Raw genomic sequence first — 16,324 nt, 5'->3', positions numbered from 1 at the left:
GTAACCCCAAGACTGCAAAGTTCCCATCTTCCTGTTAGTGGTTTGTAATCACTCTTTGTTCCCGGCACTGGTAGATGATCACAGGCATGCTACAGCCTTTCGGGTGCTTTCCACATTCTGGTAAAGGGCCTGTACAAATGCCCTTGGGTGACAAAGCCACTCAAAGCCATGGGAGCACAGGTTTGTGTACCATTCGTTATGCGGATCCTGCTGGATTTTCCTTTGAAAACTTTTTCTCATCCCTTCTCCAAATCTTATAATTGTCTGTAAGCACACTTTCAAATTAAAATGCTCCTAACTCTAATTGTGCTTTTTAAAGAGTCCTAAGAAGTATAAGCCTCGAGCTCCCTTGAAGGGATCAAACAAGAAATGACACTTAGGGCAGGGATCACACTGATTTACAACCACTGTCCTAACCTGGTATTAAGTCTGTTTAACAGATACAGCAGTGCCTAGAATCCTGGAGTCTGACTTTGAGTGATGTATCCATGCAGAAGAGGAATCTTTCTTTCCATTCATCAGCAGAATACACTTCTTGAACTTATCACTTCCCGAGCATCCTTCTGGGTACTAGTGGCATGATTCATTTCTATAAATTATTTTTCTGAAAGCTGGGTGTGGTAGCGCATGCTTTTAAGGACCACCTACTTAAAAGGCTGACGTAGAAGGACCTACATAATGAGCTCCCAGTCAGCCTGGATATACAATCCTGATCTCAAAAGAAAAATAGAAAGACACAATGGTGATACAGTTTAAGAAATTTTAAATCACTTAAAAAATAAAAACTGGGAAGGCGACATGAGGACTCCCAGCCCCCCCCATCAAATCTGGGCAAGCCTGTAACCCCAGTGCGGGAGAGGTTGAGACAAAGGGAAGTCTCCCTAGGTTTTGCTGGTCAAGCAGACTAAATCATCAGCCTCCAGGTTCCGTGAGAGGCCTTGTCTCAACAACGAGGTCCAAAATGATAGAGTATGCCTGGTATTGGCTTTTGGCCCTACATATACACATGCACACAGGTACACAGGCACACTCCAATGCTAACATACATGCAAAACACAAAGGGGGGAACAAAACATATAATATGAAATTAGTCTTGCATTGTAATGTTTACAACAAACTGATCGTTCGTCCCCCACCTCCTTCCACCCTCCCTGCTCCCACCCCCGTTTCCCCTTAGATATCTTCCTTGAAGTTTAGGTTTGACTCAAATTTAGTCTGTCTTTGACCTCCCGAGTGCTGCGCTGAGACCATGGACTGTACCACCACCTGGTTTTTCTAATCGGCCACCCCAGCCTTCCTACAGCATCCCTAAGCCTTCTCAAGAGCATTGCTCTTCTTCTCCTGGTTCAATTGTTTGCTTTTGTTAGTTTCTCAGGTTTGGTGTCAATCTCCCGATCTGTGCAGGCAGTGGCCCTTCCTAGTGGTGAAGTTCAGCAGTGGCCACTCCTCAAGGTAACACTACAGGAAAGTTAATATATACTCCTTATAGAATGTTTCTGAAACAGAAGAGTGTGTTAGAATATATCAGTGCCTTCTCCTACACCAGTTACAGTTTGAACATAACTACTGTTAAAATACAAGGCCAAAAAGCTAGACTGCAGTTATGTGATGTCCCAGCCCCACGTTCTACCCTGAGATCCACTTTGTTTGATTTTTTTTTCCACATGAAAAGTTTCACAAATGTTTCAGATGACCTATTTCTTAATTCGGAAAATATTCTACTTACTATCTCCAGGAGTTGCGTTTGCTCTGCGACTCATTCGATGCACATAGAAGGCTCCATACAGGAGTGCATATGTCAGAGTTTGAGCTGTGGTAGAAGTTGTGGAGATGGGGGCAAATAGCCTCATCTGCATAATGAGATGGTTGTTAGTGATTGCAAGTGCAATCTATGCTCAAGATTCTGGATCAGCAGGAAGTAAATATGGCCTTCCCTACCCTTCTTGACTTCTTTTGTCTTTTCTTTTTTTCTTTTTTCTTTTTTTTAAAGAAAACACACAAGATCTCCCATGATCAAGTGATTGTTGCTAAGGATTGCACTGTGTCATTGCATGGTAGAGAGGAAGCATTTCTCTAAAACCAACATATCTACCAAAGAATTTTTCCTGTGGTAAATGCAGCATAGTTTCAAGCTTTGCCTCTTACATTCTTCTAGTTGTATAGAACATACCCAGAAAATTATTCATATTCATGTTGTAAAGATCTAGCAGAAGATTGTGTGTGTGTGTGTGTGTGTGTGAGAGAGAGAGAGAGAGAGAGAGAGAGAGAGAGAGAGAGACTGTGATCCATATAAAAACCTTAGACAGAGATTCCTCCTCAATTAATTGTTTCACTAACAGAAACAAAGCAGTAAGTAGATAGTTGTCTTCTTTGTCCCATACGAAGCCCAAGTTTTTTTTTTTTTTTTTTTTTTTTTTTTTTTTTTTAACTTCAGCTACAATGAACTGGACTAGTCTGGTGTGACTGGTGTTTTTTGTCAGTAGGGACCAATGAGATCTATAGTAGAGCTATATGACAATTGTGTTCTAACTTTGGAGAGGGAGGACCAGAGCTGTTTCCCTAAAGACAGTTTCCTGGTCACAATGGGATGCTGAACCAATAGCCAGGAAGTCCAGTTCATAGTGTGTAAAGGTTCCTCTCACTGTGTGGCTTACTTCGTGCTGCTGGGATCAAATGGAAACACAGGAGTGTACCCTGAGCCCCTTGCTCTGAGGACCAGTCAGTTCTGCAATTTAATGTTTTAATGATATCTTTTTCTTTTTTTAGTTTTGATCTTTTTAGCCGGGGTTTCCTCTCATAGCCCAGGCTCGACTCTAGTCTGTGATCCACATTCCCCTCCCCCCCCAGTCTCCTGAACAATTACAGGTGCATACCTAAATATTTGTCAACTGTTATAGTTTTAAAGTATATATAATACTTAAACTTTCCCCAATCTTTTTGGAAATACAAACTGAAGTGATAGGAGGTTATTTCTCTATTGAATGCAGTTAGTGGGAGACTAGGTAGAAAGACACCAAAATTATAAATACGTTGTATGAAAAATGAGACTTGGCTATTTTCAGCTTTGAGTATCTTTACTAAAAATACCTTCCTAGGGAAAATGTAGACTGTGTTTTGTTCATTTCGCTGAGCTGCAGGAAGAAGTTAGTAAACACATGTTCATTCCTTCTTTCCCAGGAGTCCCAATAGTTTATTTTAAAGCTAATTCTAGGGTAAATCCTTTTGATCTTACCGCTCTCACTTAAAGAATTATAATATGGATGTCTAATTCTGCTGCAACACAAAACCCTGGGGGGGGAGGGCCTTAATTCATGTTAATACTTTAGTTTGATGGTGGAAAACTCTTATTTATGTTAAAAAGGAAAAAGTAAAAAAGTGAGAGACTCAGAGACATCTTCAGATCTTTACTGTTGGCAGAAAATAACCAACTGCTCTTTCAATGATTGCTTTGGCCCAATGTTTCGAAAGCTGCCATCTCAGTTGATCTCTTAATGACATGTCTGCACATCCATGGGGAAGGACGATAAGAAACAAGGGCTGCTCGTCTTGTCTCTCCCTTCTGGACTGGCTAACCATTCAACAGAACCAGAAGATAAATTTAGGAACCCTGCCCTAGTCTTCTGGGCAAAGCAGTCCTCTCCTCCTTCTCCTCCTCCTCCTCCTCAGGCTGTCCTGAGAACTCCAGTCTGTCTGTTGGTGAGTGCCAGTGCACAGAATGCCCCTTGTGAAGTTCTTCATGTGTCTCCGAGCACACCTACACTTCCACCATTATGTTCATTTCTTAATCATCATCTATAATATTCTGGCATCCCCCCCCCCACAGCTTTCATGTCCAAATAATACAGAATTGAGCCTTCCTATCTGAATACGATTATGTAAATTCCGTCAACATCATAATCCCCTCATTACTAACCCCGAAGGATGCATTTTTATGGGTTGACATGGAATAATTAGAGATGGGATAATTATAATTATTGTTATGTGTATTATAATCTTTGTCTACCTTTTAGAAATGATTCTCCTTATTAATTATGCTGCTAGAAAGCACAGGAAATTTTCACATAATCCAGATGTTAGTTATCTGTGAATCCACAAAGACAGAATCTCAGGAACAACGACGAAGTTTAGAGAGAATTTGAATGGTTTTATTAGAATAATGCCCACTGTATGTGCCTCTATCAACTCTTCCCAGTACCCGTTCCCTCCAAGTACCGTTCAGTTTCCTTCACGAGTTTTTCTATTCAATTCACTCTAAGTGCTTTCAACCATACTCAACTCATTTGCTGCAAGACACACGGGTCTAAGAGAAACTCTCAATGTACTAAAGCATATCCTAAAAGAGTCAATCTGCCTCTGAGGACCCAGAATGATAGTCCTTCAATATGGATGATTTCCCCTGAGAGGAATTCAGCAACAAATGTCTGAAGACTTTCAATCCATACATCTACAGGGAGAGTACTGGCATCTAGTAGGTATAGGAAAAGGGGGGATACTAAATAACCTACAGCACAAAAGATGACTCCTAAGAAAGAATGATCCAGTTCAAACTGTTGCTAGTCCTTGTATTGAGAAGCTCTGTGTAAAGTAACTCTTGTACTGGTTGCCATAGTAATCAGTGGTTTTCATTCTTTCCTTTCTTGTTTCTTGTTTCTGTTTTGAGGCAGGGTCTATTTTAGCCCAGGTTCATCTTGAACCTACTACATACCCAAGGATAATCTTGAACTCTGGACCTTTCTGCCTCTGTCTCCTAAATGCAGGGATTACAGGTGTGCACCTGAATAACCAGGGATGTTTTTATTCTTACACCATCAACACTTTGTTCAATATATTGAGTTCTAAGTAGGGGACCAATCCAGATGCCTGATTTAATGAGGCAATCAGCAACTTGGAGTTTGGGAAAGGAGTTTGTGCTTGCATAAAGAAGATATATTCACCTTAGCCAGGATTCGCCAAGATGTTTTGAAGGTTTCTGCGAGGGAGGAAAGGAAGAATGTAGAGGAGAAAGGTAGGCAGGTAAAGAGGAAGTGAGACACAAAACGTACAGTTTAAAGAGAAAGTTTGGGTGTTTTTGTTTTTAAGATTTAATCAATGGTGATGATGGGGGAGATTGGGCCATATACGACCTACAATTTAGGGAATCTATGCTATTTCTGAGATCTAGCACAACGCTGAGGATCTGAACTAAAGAAGAAGCAATGGTGGAAAGAACAAAGTCCATCAGGGAAACAGAAGTGATGGAGCTTGGAATGGGATAGACTTGGAGATGAGAGATTAAGACCAGCACCAGCCCCAAACTGTAAGCTCTGTGCCATTTACTGTCACAGGGAAGGAAGGAGGACATTAAAACTTGTGGCATGAAATGCAAGTCAAGTTCGGGCATGTCTTTGTCATACAACCTTTTTCATTTATAAAAGTACTATATGATGGAGGACAAACAAACAAAAACGCTGGGTATGGTGGTCCATGCCTTTAACCCTAGAACTTGGAAGGCAGAGGCAGTGCAGGCTGATCTCTGAGTTTGAGGCTTCTCTAGTCTACAAAATGAGTTAGTTCCAGGACAGCTAGGGCTACACAGAGAAATCCCATCTAGAGCCCCTCCACTCGCCAAAATAGATAGATAGATAAAATCAACTGCAAGTAATGTATATCTTTTGCAAAAAAAAAAAAAAAAAAAAAAAAACCCAAAATATTTTGAAAAGAAAGATGTTTAAATTCATGACAGCACATGGTTATTTAATCCCAGTACTTGGGAGGCAGAAGCAGGTACAAAGTGAGTTCTAGGATAGCCAGGGATACACGAAGAAACCCTGTCTCAGCCCACACCCATAAAAAGAAGTTAGTATTTTTTCCCCTCCATTTAGTATAGCCATTGTTAAAATTTTTCCAGTTTGTACTATGTGGCAAAATTTATAAATTTAAAAAATATTAGCTGAGTTAGCAGGGCATTCTGGCACATGACCGTAACCCCACAATTTGAGAAACTAAGACAAAAACCAGGAACTCAAGTCCAGCCTTGGCTATATGGCAAGTTTAAGGCTAGCCTGGGGTATATGAGATTCAGTCTCAAAAAAATATATCCCTGATTTAAGGTGCCATATACAAAACTTTTTCTACTAGGAAATACATTTAATCAATTTAAGTATTTGTAATAGATCTTGCAAAGTTTTCCAGACTGGCCTGGAATTTCTGGGCTCAGAAATTCTAGGCTCTTGCTTTGCTCTCTCAAGTATCTCAAGTAGGTGAAACTCAGGGGCATGCCGCCATAGCTGCTTTTTTTCCCCCCCAATATATTTTAAGTCCCTTTCTGTGTGGCATGGTATCTCACTCGAAGGAGGAACTTCTTTTTATTCTGTCTTCTGCATTATAGGTGCCTTTGATTTCTTTGGGATTCTGGTTTTGTAACCAATCACACTGAGGCTCTCGCAGCTTGAATTCTCCAGTGGGCGGAGCAAATGGTGGTTCTAATGGTGCAAGACAGGAATAGGGATCAGACCCTGTGAAGTGGAGAGTGTGAGGATGTGTGGGTAGGGTACATAGAAGCATCAACCAACACCAGGATCCGCAGAAGAAGACCAGCTGGCGTCGTCCGTCCCTCACCGGATAGAAACAAACAGCAGAGCTTTGCTCTCTCAGATCGTTTAGTCACCATAGGAGACAGCTGCTCTGGGAGGGCTTGACCTTAGATGGGGCAGCCTTCTGCTGCAGAGGCTCCCAGGAAGTGTGGCAGCTGTGGGTGTCTGCTGACCACACTCCCCGTGTTGGTGTTGGGCTTCCCATGTTCCTAAAAAGGAAGGCTTGGGTGGGGTGTCTGCATCCGCTGCAGGTGTCCATTCAGCCTCTTTCCATCCTTGCTCATATCTTTGAGATAAATTCCCAGGAACAGAATTCCTGGAATAGACCACGGGCATTTTAGTAACATTTGATATTTATTGTCAAATGAGTTCCCAGAAAGATCGTGGCCTATAGTCAGATCTTTCTTTGGGCCGACAGCTCCCCAAATAACAACATGAAAACTTATTATGAAAGCTTGGCCTTAACTTCGATTGTCCTACTAGCTCTTACATGTATGTTTTACCGTGTGGCTTTTACCTCTCTCCCATTCTGTGTGTCTGACTCTTCCGTGTCTCCTTGGGATCCTTCACGAGCCTAGGTTCATCTCCTACCCCCTCTCTCTGCCCGGAGACTGTGTCTATATCTTCTGCCTGGCGGTTCAACTCTTTATTAAATCAATCACAAAAATGCATCTTCATACAGTATGCAACACCCACAATAGGGTCCCCTTTCCCATCAGTGAAATGAAGAGTGTGTTTAATTGCTCACCCATAGAAAACACAGCATCTGTATTGCTGGTTTACTTATTTAAGTTTTCTTTCCCCAAGACTGGGACTTATTTTGTAGCCCAGGTTGGTCGTGATCTGCCTAAGCCTACAACAGCCTCCTGAGTGCTGGACTATAGGCACGGGCCACATGCCCTCTTCTTTGTTTTGAGAAGTACCCTAACTTCTCTTAGACAATAAAATTATTGATGCCTAATTTAAAAATATATTTAAACATTTGTTTACTTTATGTGTATATGTATATGAAGTGGGATGTCCTTCTGTGTGCTGTGAATATGTGTTGCTTTTATTGGTTGATGAGTAAAACTGTTTTAACCAATGGCCAGGCAGAATACAGTCAGGTGGAAAATCCAAACAAATATGCCAATAGAAAGAAAGGGAAGTCAGGGAGATGCTGTGTAGCCACCAGGGAGGCAAGATGTGAGGTGACAAGCCACGGGCATTGTGGTAAAATATACAATAATAGAAATGGGTCCATTTAATTGTGGGAGCTGCTCAGTAATATGCCTGAGCCATTGGCCAAACAATTGTAATTAATATTAAGCCTCAGAATGATTATTTAATAAGTGGCTGCATGGACTGGCGGGCTGAAGAGAAACCAGTCCAGTGGGACCTTTTGAAACAGACAAAAACTTCCAGCTACATGTGTATGTGCCTGAGGGATTTTTTTTTTTTTTTTGAGACCATAATTTACGGTCTCCTGCATGGTAAATATGCTCTTGGACTTTTACATTCCCCATCATATTTAACAATTCTTCTGAGATGTTACTGCCCCGCACTTTTCCAATGGCAAAATCGAAGATCTGGCAATTGGTAATATTAGTTGTTCAGATTTCGCAGACATGTCACTTCACATCCTGGGCTACAGAGCATGTATTAGTCACTTTTTTTTTTTCCCTGTGAGAAAGCACCACGACTAAAACAATTATGGAAGAGTTTCTTTTGCCTTACAATTCCAGGGCATTAGAGTCCATAGTGAGCACATCTTCACCCACACCCAGAAAACTGAGTGAGTGGGAAGTGAGGTGCAACTATAAGCATCCAAAGCCAGCTCCCAGGGACATACCAGCAAGGCTGCACCTTCTGAGACAGCTAGGGACCAAGTGTATTGCTCACTCAAACCGTCACCATGGCAGATGCTTCAGACAGTGTGTTCGTACAGAGTAACTCTAAGAACCCTCGGTTCCACTGGGCTTGCAATACAGATGCACCGGTGTCTCTAGTATTTCAGTATTCTAGTTAGGGTTTTCCTCGCTGTGGTAGCACACATCTCCGGTTTCAGCACTGAAGTCACCAAGGCAGGAGGACTGCCACGAATTTGAGACCTTTCTAGGCTGCGTAGGGAGGCTTGTATCAAAACAACAAAGGAAACCATCTAGCATCCCATCAAGTGTTTACTCCATGTTTACTAAACACCGAGGAATTCTGGGATAGAGAAAAGCAGAGAAACATCTTCCTGTTTTCTTTAATCATTCCATCCTCTTCATGGGTTTGGCCTAATAAGAGTGTAGGCAGTACAACGGTCTCCCACCACAGCAGGAAAAATTGCATCCCTGTCTGCCAGTTCTTCTAAACAGACCCACTGATTACAGCGGGTGCCAAAAAAAAAAAAAAAAAAAAAAAAAAAAGGAAGGAAGAAAAAAAGGGGGAAAAAAAGATTGAACAAAAATAAACCCGCACAGAAACCGTCCCCCCAATCCAGATGGTCTTCATTCATCAGAGCAAATGGGTTCCAATCCAGCCTCAGATCTAACTTCCAGGAGGCAGGGAATACTGAGAAAGAAGTATGTTGAAGACACCACAAAAAAGCCATAAGACAAATCCAGAAGGCAGCCTGCTTTTTTCAACACACAATGCCATTCCAAAAAAGGAAGAAGGGGGAGAAGGAGGCCCTTTTAGGGTAAAAATTCTGCAATCAAATGGGACGCAGATTCACTGATTGCCTCTTTCTTGGTCTAGGTAAGTCAGCTGCAGAAGATGTTGTGGGATCAGACAGGGAACTATGAGCTAGGCTGGATATGAATTAGCAACTTTATAGGCTTTATTTAGTGATATGTGAAATGGTATTAAGACAATGCAGGAGGCTATAGTGGAATATTTAGGGGTGAAATGTATCTGACTTTAACACTCTCTTTAGTAGAAAAAACGAGGTGAGATAAGGCCGGGGCTAACAACCATTAAGCACAGAGAAGCTAGGATGCTTCCTTAGACTAGTTTCTCTGCCATGTTTCCCGCCCCCCCTTCCAAATCAACAACCAATCCGGATAATAGGAATGAAAGATTGCTGCTTGTCTTCCAGAAAAGAAGGGCCGATGACGATCTTCTTCCAAAGGTTAAGTCCTAGGTGGCCTGGTTGGGTTTTCCAGTGCCAGGAGCGAGGCCCCAGGGCCCACAGGCATTGGGCCACCTGTGCACCTTGCTGGTCTGGCCCGGTGCACCTCCCTACTCAGTCAGGCCTCACCGGGGACGGTGACACTCCACAGAGGGTCAGGGTTTTGACTAAACTTAAACTCCGGGTGAAGGCGGTCCAATGTCCAGAGCTGGCGGGAGGGGGGATGGTGGCGTCGAGGCGGGTGAAAAGCCACGATCTTTCTGAGGCTCCCCTCTTGTGGCGCGAGAGAGGGTGAAAGTGAGGAGGCGGGTCTCTCCCTCCCGACCCACCTGCAGTCCGGGCGGGGTGGAGCCAGCCCAGGCTAGGGGACCGGTCCGAGTGCCCAAGCCGGTCCCCTCACCTGCGGCCGGAAGCGCGGGAGGTCGCGGGGCCTGCGAAGCATCAGGGACGGGTGAGCGGTCCCTGTGGAGCCGGAGGGCAGTGGCTGCGAGGCCAGGCGGCTCCGCGTCCCCGCGGGGGAAGTTTCTTGGCCCGGAAAGGTGCAATTGTGTGCAGCTATTCCTGGTATGTCAGGCCGCAGGCTGTAGGGGCACCGCCTCCCGAGGGCCTGAGACAGGGCAGGCTGGCAGAGGCGGGGAGGATGCGGGCTGGGGGGGCATCTCCCGCCCAAATAGTCTGACTAGAGAGGTGGCAGCAAAGACCCCGAAGAGGAGCACGGACGGAAGCTGGAACCCGCCCGCAGTGGGTGGGCTGGGGCGGGGCCACTGCTGAGGGCGGCGACCGAGCTTGCGACTTTTGAAGTTCCCAGGAGTCCAGGCTCCCGCTGCGCACCGCTTCTAGTCAGCTTCTTCACGTCCCCCGGCTGCTCCGGTCCTGCTGGATTAGAGCCGATTTCAGGAGTTTCTTGAGAAAGCAACGCCTGAAAGTTCTGCTAGGGTCCTGAATTTAAACTGCACGTCGCAACAAAGGGAGAGGGACGCGTGGGAGTCTGGGTCCCGGAGCGCACCCACTTAGTTGCTTTCTCCCTCTCTTGCCCTAGTCATGGAAGGGATGGAGGACGCCGAGGCCGATTGCTCGATTGCATTCGCAGAGGCTCAGAGATGGGTGGAGGTGAGTGTCTTTTACAGCTCTTTGCAGATGAATTTGCGCCCTCCCGGTCTGGAGTCTTTTAGTGACCGGGTTCCCAGGAAATATGTCCGGTGACCTAACCTGAGTAAAGAAGCAGTTTGGGGGACCGTGCAAATTCTCCCGTTCCAATCCCCTGATGCCTAGCCTTCCTTGGGATTCCTTGCAGAACTCCCAGAGCTCGCCCAGTAGGTTTTGGTGCCGCGCATCCCAGAGGACCAGTCCAGGTCCAGCTTCCTCAGACTCTGTCTCGGTGAGGGCACTTCCCAGAAAGTTAGGCGCAGAGCCAGGCAGGGGTCTTTGATTGCGTTTCTTTGGGATGCTGATTGCTGACAAGCACCCGGGTAGCCAGTGTATTCAGTTAAGAGTGTGAGCTTAGGGAGTTGGGTGCTGCTACCCCTCTCTAACCTTCATCCCTTCTGGAGTTGAAAAAGTAAAATATCCTAGGCTCTTACAGACAAATATCCTGTGCCTCATAGACAAGGAGAGTTAGTCCCATCATCGTTGCCTTTGGGCCCCGGGCTATTTTATTCTGGGGTTGACAAGTTGTGTGGCGGTGAGTACATGCATGGTTGTGATTGAAAGGCCACTCCTGTGCTCTAGCACTGAGTTGCAACCCACCACTCTGAGATATCTTTTAGGATAGGTCAAAAGAATCCTTCCAAACGTGAGAATCGGAATAACTTGTTATAAAGTTGTTTCCTACGCCAGCATTGAAGTAATTTTGGAGTTATTCGTGCCACATGCTGCTTCATCCAATAGCTAGGACTTTAATTGAGGGCCCTGGGCATACTTGACAAGAGCTCTACATTTGTTTGTTTGTTTTGTTTTTCGAGATAGGGTTTTTCTGTAGAACAGGTTGGCCTCAAACTCATAGAGATCTGCCCGCCTCTGCCTCCCACGGCCTGTGCCACCACCGCCCAGCTTGATAGGAGCCCTACCTCTTAATCACACCCCAGCCCCTCATTATATTTAAGATTTCAAGTTAGGCTTAAAGAATCCCCGAGAAAAGCAATACTACCAAGACTTTTTAGTAATTTTTTTCTAGGGCTAGGAAGGTGGCTTACTAGGTCTCAGTTTTACTAACTTACTAACTTGCGACCCCAAGTTAGAATCCCCTGCACTCATGCAAAAAGCCACTGCAAACCCAAGGCAGAGAAGGCTGCAGAGAGAGATACCCTATGCAACTTTCCCGCCAAATGGCCAAAGTGGTAAGCTCTAGCTTCAGTGAGAGACACTGTATGTTGGAGGGGGGATGGGGGGGTGTTTAAACAAAAGGTCAAGAAGAGACTGAGGAAAAATCCTGACATTGACTTTTATTTTCTAACAAATGCACACACATGCACAGGCACACATACAGACAAATGAAAAAACAACAAGTGTTTATTGGGAAAATAACTGCTGAACGTCACAATTCTACTTTTCAGTAAGAGGACATGAGATGTGATAGCACTGCTTTCTGGATGGTAGTGATGTCTCAGGAGTTAGCTTTGCAGTTCCCTTTATGGGCTGAAACTTTGAGCTGTCTCAAGGTGACTTAGAAAGATGTGAGAGAGGGCATGGGTGACTGGGAGAAGTTATAAACACTGTACTCAGAATTGAAATGAGAGTGGAAAAATCCCAGCAATGTAGTTAGGAGAAATAACTTTGCCCATTCATAAACCTGGAGAAGTCAAGGCTTCACCTGTAATTTTCCATTAGTGGCGTTTGCTCTGTGCAGTTTCAGAAAGCAAGTTAAACTCGCCATTCTCTTTTTCCATTTGAGTGTGGAGGATGGAGGGAGGGGGAATGGGAAGGATGCTGAGGTATTTTCAGTCATACATGGCTCCTTGGGTGGCATTGGCACTCTTTGGTCATTCACAACTCCTAGGTGGTGTTGGTCTTTGCAAGGCTTATACTTGTTTCTGGAACTATGGGTATAGATCGTTTCACACCGGTGCTTACTGTCTAGATCTTAGGAAAGATTTGCATCCTGTGAACATCTGGCAAGTGGTAATGTACAAAAGATAATCGTTGTGTGAGTTCACCCATCCTCCCCCTCTATCCCAGACTGTGGAAAGGCTTAGCAGCAGTAATTTGGCAGCTTGGTTCCTTATTCATGAAGAGCACAGTGTTTCTAGAGTTACTGTCAGATCCCTTTAATATAGGGAAATTAAAATTAAATGCTTTTCCCTCACACACCAGTTGGGCTACTGTTAAATGTTTGTTAAGGATATTTAAATTTTTTTTTTTTTTTTGAGACAGGGTGTTATTATGGCCTAGAATTGGATATGTAGACCAGGCTGGTTTTGAACATATGCAGATCACCTATTCTGGCTCTAGAGTGCTGGCATGCACCATCATGTCTGTTCTCATACTTTTACTTAAAAATTTGTTTTTGTTTGTTTTCTAAGACAGGGTTTCTCTGCATGTCCCTGGCTGTCTGGGAACTTGCTCTGTAGTCCAGGCTGGCCTGGAACTCACAGAGATCCACCTGCCTCTTCCTCCCGAGTGCTGGGATTAAAGACGTGCATCAATACTACCAGGCCCCTCCTTAAAAATTTGTGAACTGTTCTTTAGGAGTACTCTGGGCATTTGAATTGATGCTCATTGGTTCTCCTGTTAGTATTTTATTTACAGTTGAAACACGCATTTCAAATGCTCTTTGGCCCAAAGAAACAGAATGTTGGACTCTCTCATCGTCACAACCTAGTTTGAAGATAAAGTGCCTGTAAATCCCTTTGGAACATGAACAGGAGAGTGGCATAAAGGTCTCCTGTTGCTTTGCTCTTTCTGTTGGTTTTCTATACATAAGCTTCTGATTCATGCATGTCATGTATACATGTATGTACATGTACTATAACAGAGTATGGCCTGCTGTCTTTATCTTCACCTAGGGTTTTATATATAACTGCACTTTCTTTTTTATTATTATTAATTTTTTCTTATTTTACATATCAATCCCAGTTCTCTCCCTCCCATGTCCCCTCTCCCATCCCACCCCCTCCCCTTATTCCACAGGGAGGGTGATGCCTTCCAGGAGGGATCAACAAAATCTGTGGAGTCCTTTAGAGTAGGGACTGGGCCTTCTCTCCTATCTTAATTTTTTTTCACTTTACCTCTTCAGCTGCAGTTTTGACTATCCCGAGGTCAGGAAAGTCCAATAACCTTGTAAACCTTTAAACGATGGACTGGACTCCATGCCAGTGTGTACTTCCCATTTCCATTCTCCATCTGTAACTACAAATACAAAAGTGATGTGTTATTCTTACAACCAAAGTTAAAGTTATTAAAGTTCATTTTTTGGGGGGGGCAGTTACGGAGCAGGTGAGATGTAAAGACTACTGTCATTTTTATTGATTTCCCTTTCACTCCACTTTAAATTATATTTAGAATCTTAAGAAAAATAAGTACACTAGACAGGTTCGTCCACCCGGGGATTAATTTTGCAGTGAGAACAAATGTAGGGCCAGTGCCCTTTAAGGTAATGCCACAGAATGATATCAGGTGGGTTATCTAAGTGGAAATGTTGTTTGGAATATTAATAATGTAGCAGGGCTAGTTTATGATTAAACACTGGTTAAAGACCGAGTTAGGTAATGGTTTGCAGTCTACGCTCTCCTAGCAAGGTCATAGAGTAGGGGATGAAGTGGCATCAAACAGCCTAGACTCACTAATTTTAGTTTGCCTCTGCTGTACCTTTTAATTTCCTATACCTAATAGTTGCCTCTGCCTGCTTAGGGACAAACCCTTACCTTAGGCAGATGGAATACAGATGAGATTAAAACCAGGGATGCTGTTCACAGCCTTGCGTGATGACGGGTTTGCACTCGTGAGTTTAGGTTGCTATTTAGGTGTGAGGATTACACCCTCTCCCCACCGCTGTGTTCATGGCTCGCACAGAACAGGCTGTCTTGGTTCACTCATCGTCTTCCTACTCACCCGCCCTTCCTCTTATCTCGGGGCTGAGTCCCTCAGTATCACTGTCTCCCTGTCAAAGGACCGAAGGGTGCCAGCTTGAGTACACTGCCAAGTCTGGCACCAGAATAAGATTTCATTGGTCTGGTCCTCCACCCGCCCCACGTTTTACCCTTCAAAGATTCTGTCACTATACTCTTCCTTATTCTGTTTGCCTCTTGTTAAAGAATTTTAAGAATTTAAGCAATTCCTTGGTTTTAAAAAAAGGCATTGGTGGCACACGCCTTTAATCCCATCACTCTGGAGGCAGAGGCAGGAGGATCTCTGAGTTCAAGGCCCGCCTGGTCTACAGAGCTAGTTCCAGGGCAGGCTCCAAAACAATACCCTGTCTCAAAAAACCAGAAAAAAAAATGTACTTTCTGGGTCCACTATTGGTATAAGCAAAATACTACCCTTCTTTCTAAACTGTGCCCTTTCTATCCATGCTGCCCACCTCAGATCTGTAGGACACTGGATGCTCACTGTGCACCAATGTTGTCTACAGGACAAATGAAAGTTTTATGAATGTGTACTGATGCTTTCTAAATGCATATAGTTGTGACAAATATTCATCTGAAATGGTTTCTAAATTCAGAGAAGCATATTTGGAAATATGGGTATTTTCTTTCTTTCTTGGTTTGGTTTTCTTGAGACAAGGTTTCTCTGTGTTCTCTAACTCACTCCGTAGACCAGGCCGGCCTCAGAGATCTGCCTGCTTCTGCCTCCCGAGTGCTGGGATCAAAGGCGTGTGCCACCACCTCATGGCAATGCATGTGATTTCAATTGCCAGGTTGAACTATACCAGGTGGTATAGTGAACTTAATGTGATATACCAACAGGATAATCTCTACTTGCGACAAGTAGCTGTGTTGCAGTCAGTCACAAGCAATTTTCTGCTCAAGACATGTTCAAATAAGACAAATAACTGGTGTAACCAATGGGGCTGTAGCTGGACCTCGCTCCCATTTGTTATTTCCTTCTTACTGTCTACAGATATAATCTGCCCACGGTGGGGTGGAATAATCTCCACTATGGTCTCCATGGTTACTATAAAAACACTTAACACAGTACTTCATTGGCCGTTGCTCTTGCAGAGGACTTGAGTTTAGGTCCCAGATTGCAGCTAGGTGGCTCTAGGGGATATGCCACCCTCTTCTGGCCTCTGTGGGTAGTGGTGCAACAATGGACACAATGTAACTTCAAGGAGTGGCTGATAGCGGTGTGTTATTACTGAGAAAATGTCATAGTTAGAGAAACACATAGATTTTGAGTGCATACCTGTTGTAGCTTGTGTACTGGATCTGCAGCGCATCAATCGAGGAATAGACCATATATTCTCACTCAATGAAGTTCCTATCCAGAAGTGCCCAGTGGGTCCCGCCTCTTCTGTGAGTTGCTATCATTCTGACTTCTAGCTGCATGGATTTCTCCTGTTTGGATAGCCAAGAAATTATACCCCCCCCCACCAGTCCTTTATTTCACTCTTTCTTGAACAAAAAGGCGAATCAAAAAGGCTCCTAGGAAGGGGAGGGGTGGTGATAGGTCAGGGGGTTCCTAAAATCCTTTGGGAAGGAACATTCTCACAAGTAGGAGG

At 44.1% G+C, this 16,324-nt stretch overlaps 1 protein-coding gene across 4 annotated transcripts in view; it reads left to right on the top strand.

Moving 5' to 3' along the window:
• Positions 1-10,550: 10,550 nt before the first annotated feature.
• Positions 10,551-16,324, top strand: part of Lmo7 (LIM domain 7) — a 183,521-nt gene continuing 177,747 nt past the window's right edge. For 2 of the 4 annotated variants that reach the window (XM_051195280.1, XM_051195277.1), the window contains exon 1: positions 10,552-10,779. In XM_051195280.1, the coding sequence (XP_051051237.1) occupies positions 10,711-10,779 (69 nt within the window). In that variant the 5' untranslated portion in view covers positions 10,552-10,710. Of the gene's footprint in view, positions 10,780-16,324 lie in introns of all 4 variants that reach the window. The other 2 variants (XM_051195279.1, XM_051195281.1) reach the window with 2 other exon arrangements.

Source organism: Phodopus roborovskii, unplaced genomic scaffold, assembly GCF_943737965.1.
Source record: "Phodopus roborovskii unplaced genomic scaffold, PHOROB, whole genome shotgun sequence".
Lineage (NCBI taxonomy): Eukaryota > Metazoa > Chordata > Mammalia > Rodentia > Cricetidae > Phodopus > Phodopus roborovskii.
Note: the sequence above shows the minus strand (reverse complement) of the source record. Positions and strands in the feature narration are given on the sequence as shown.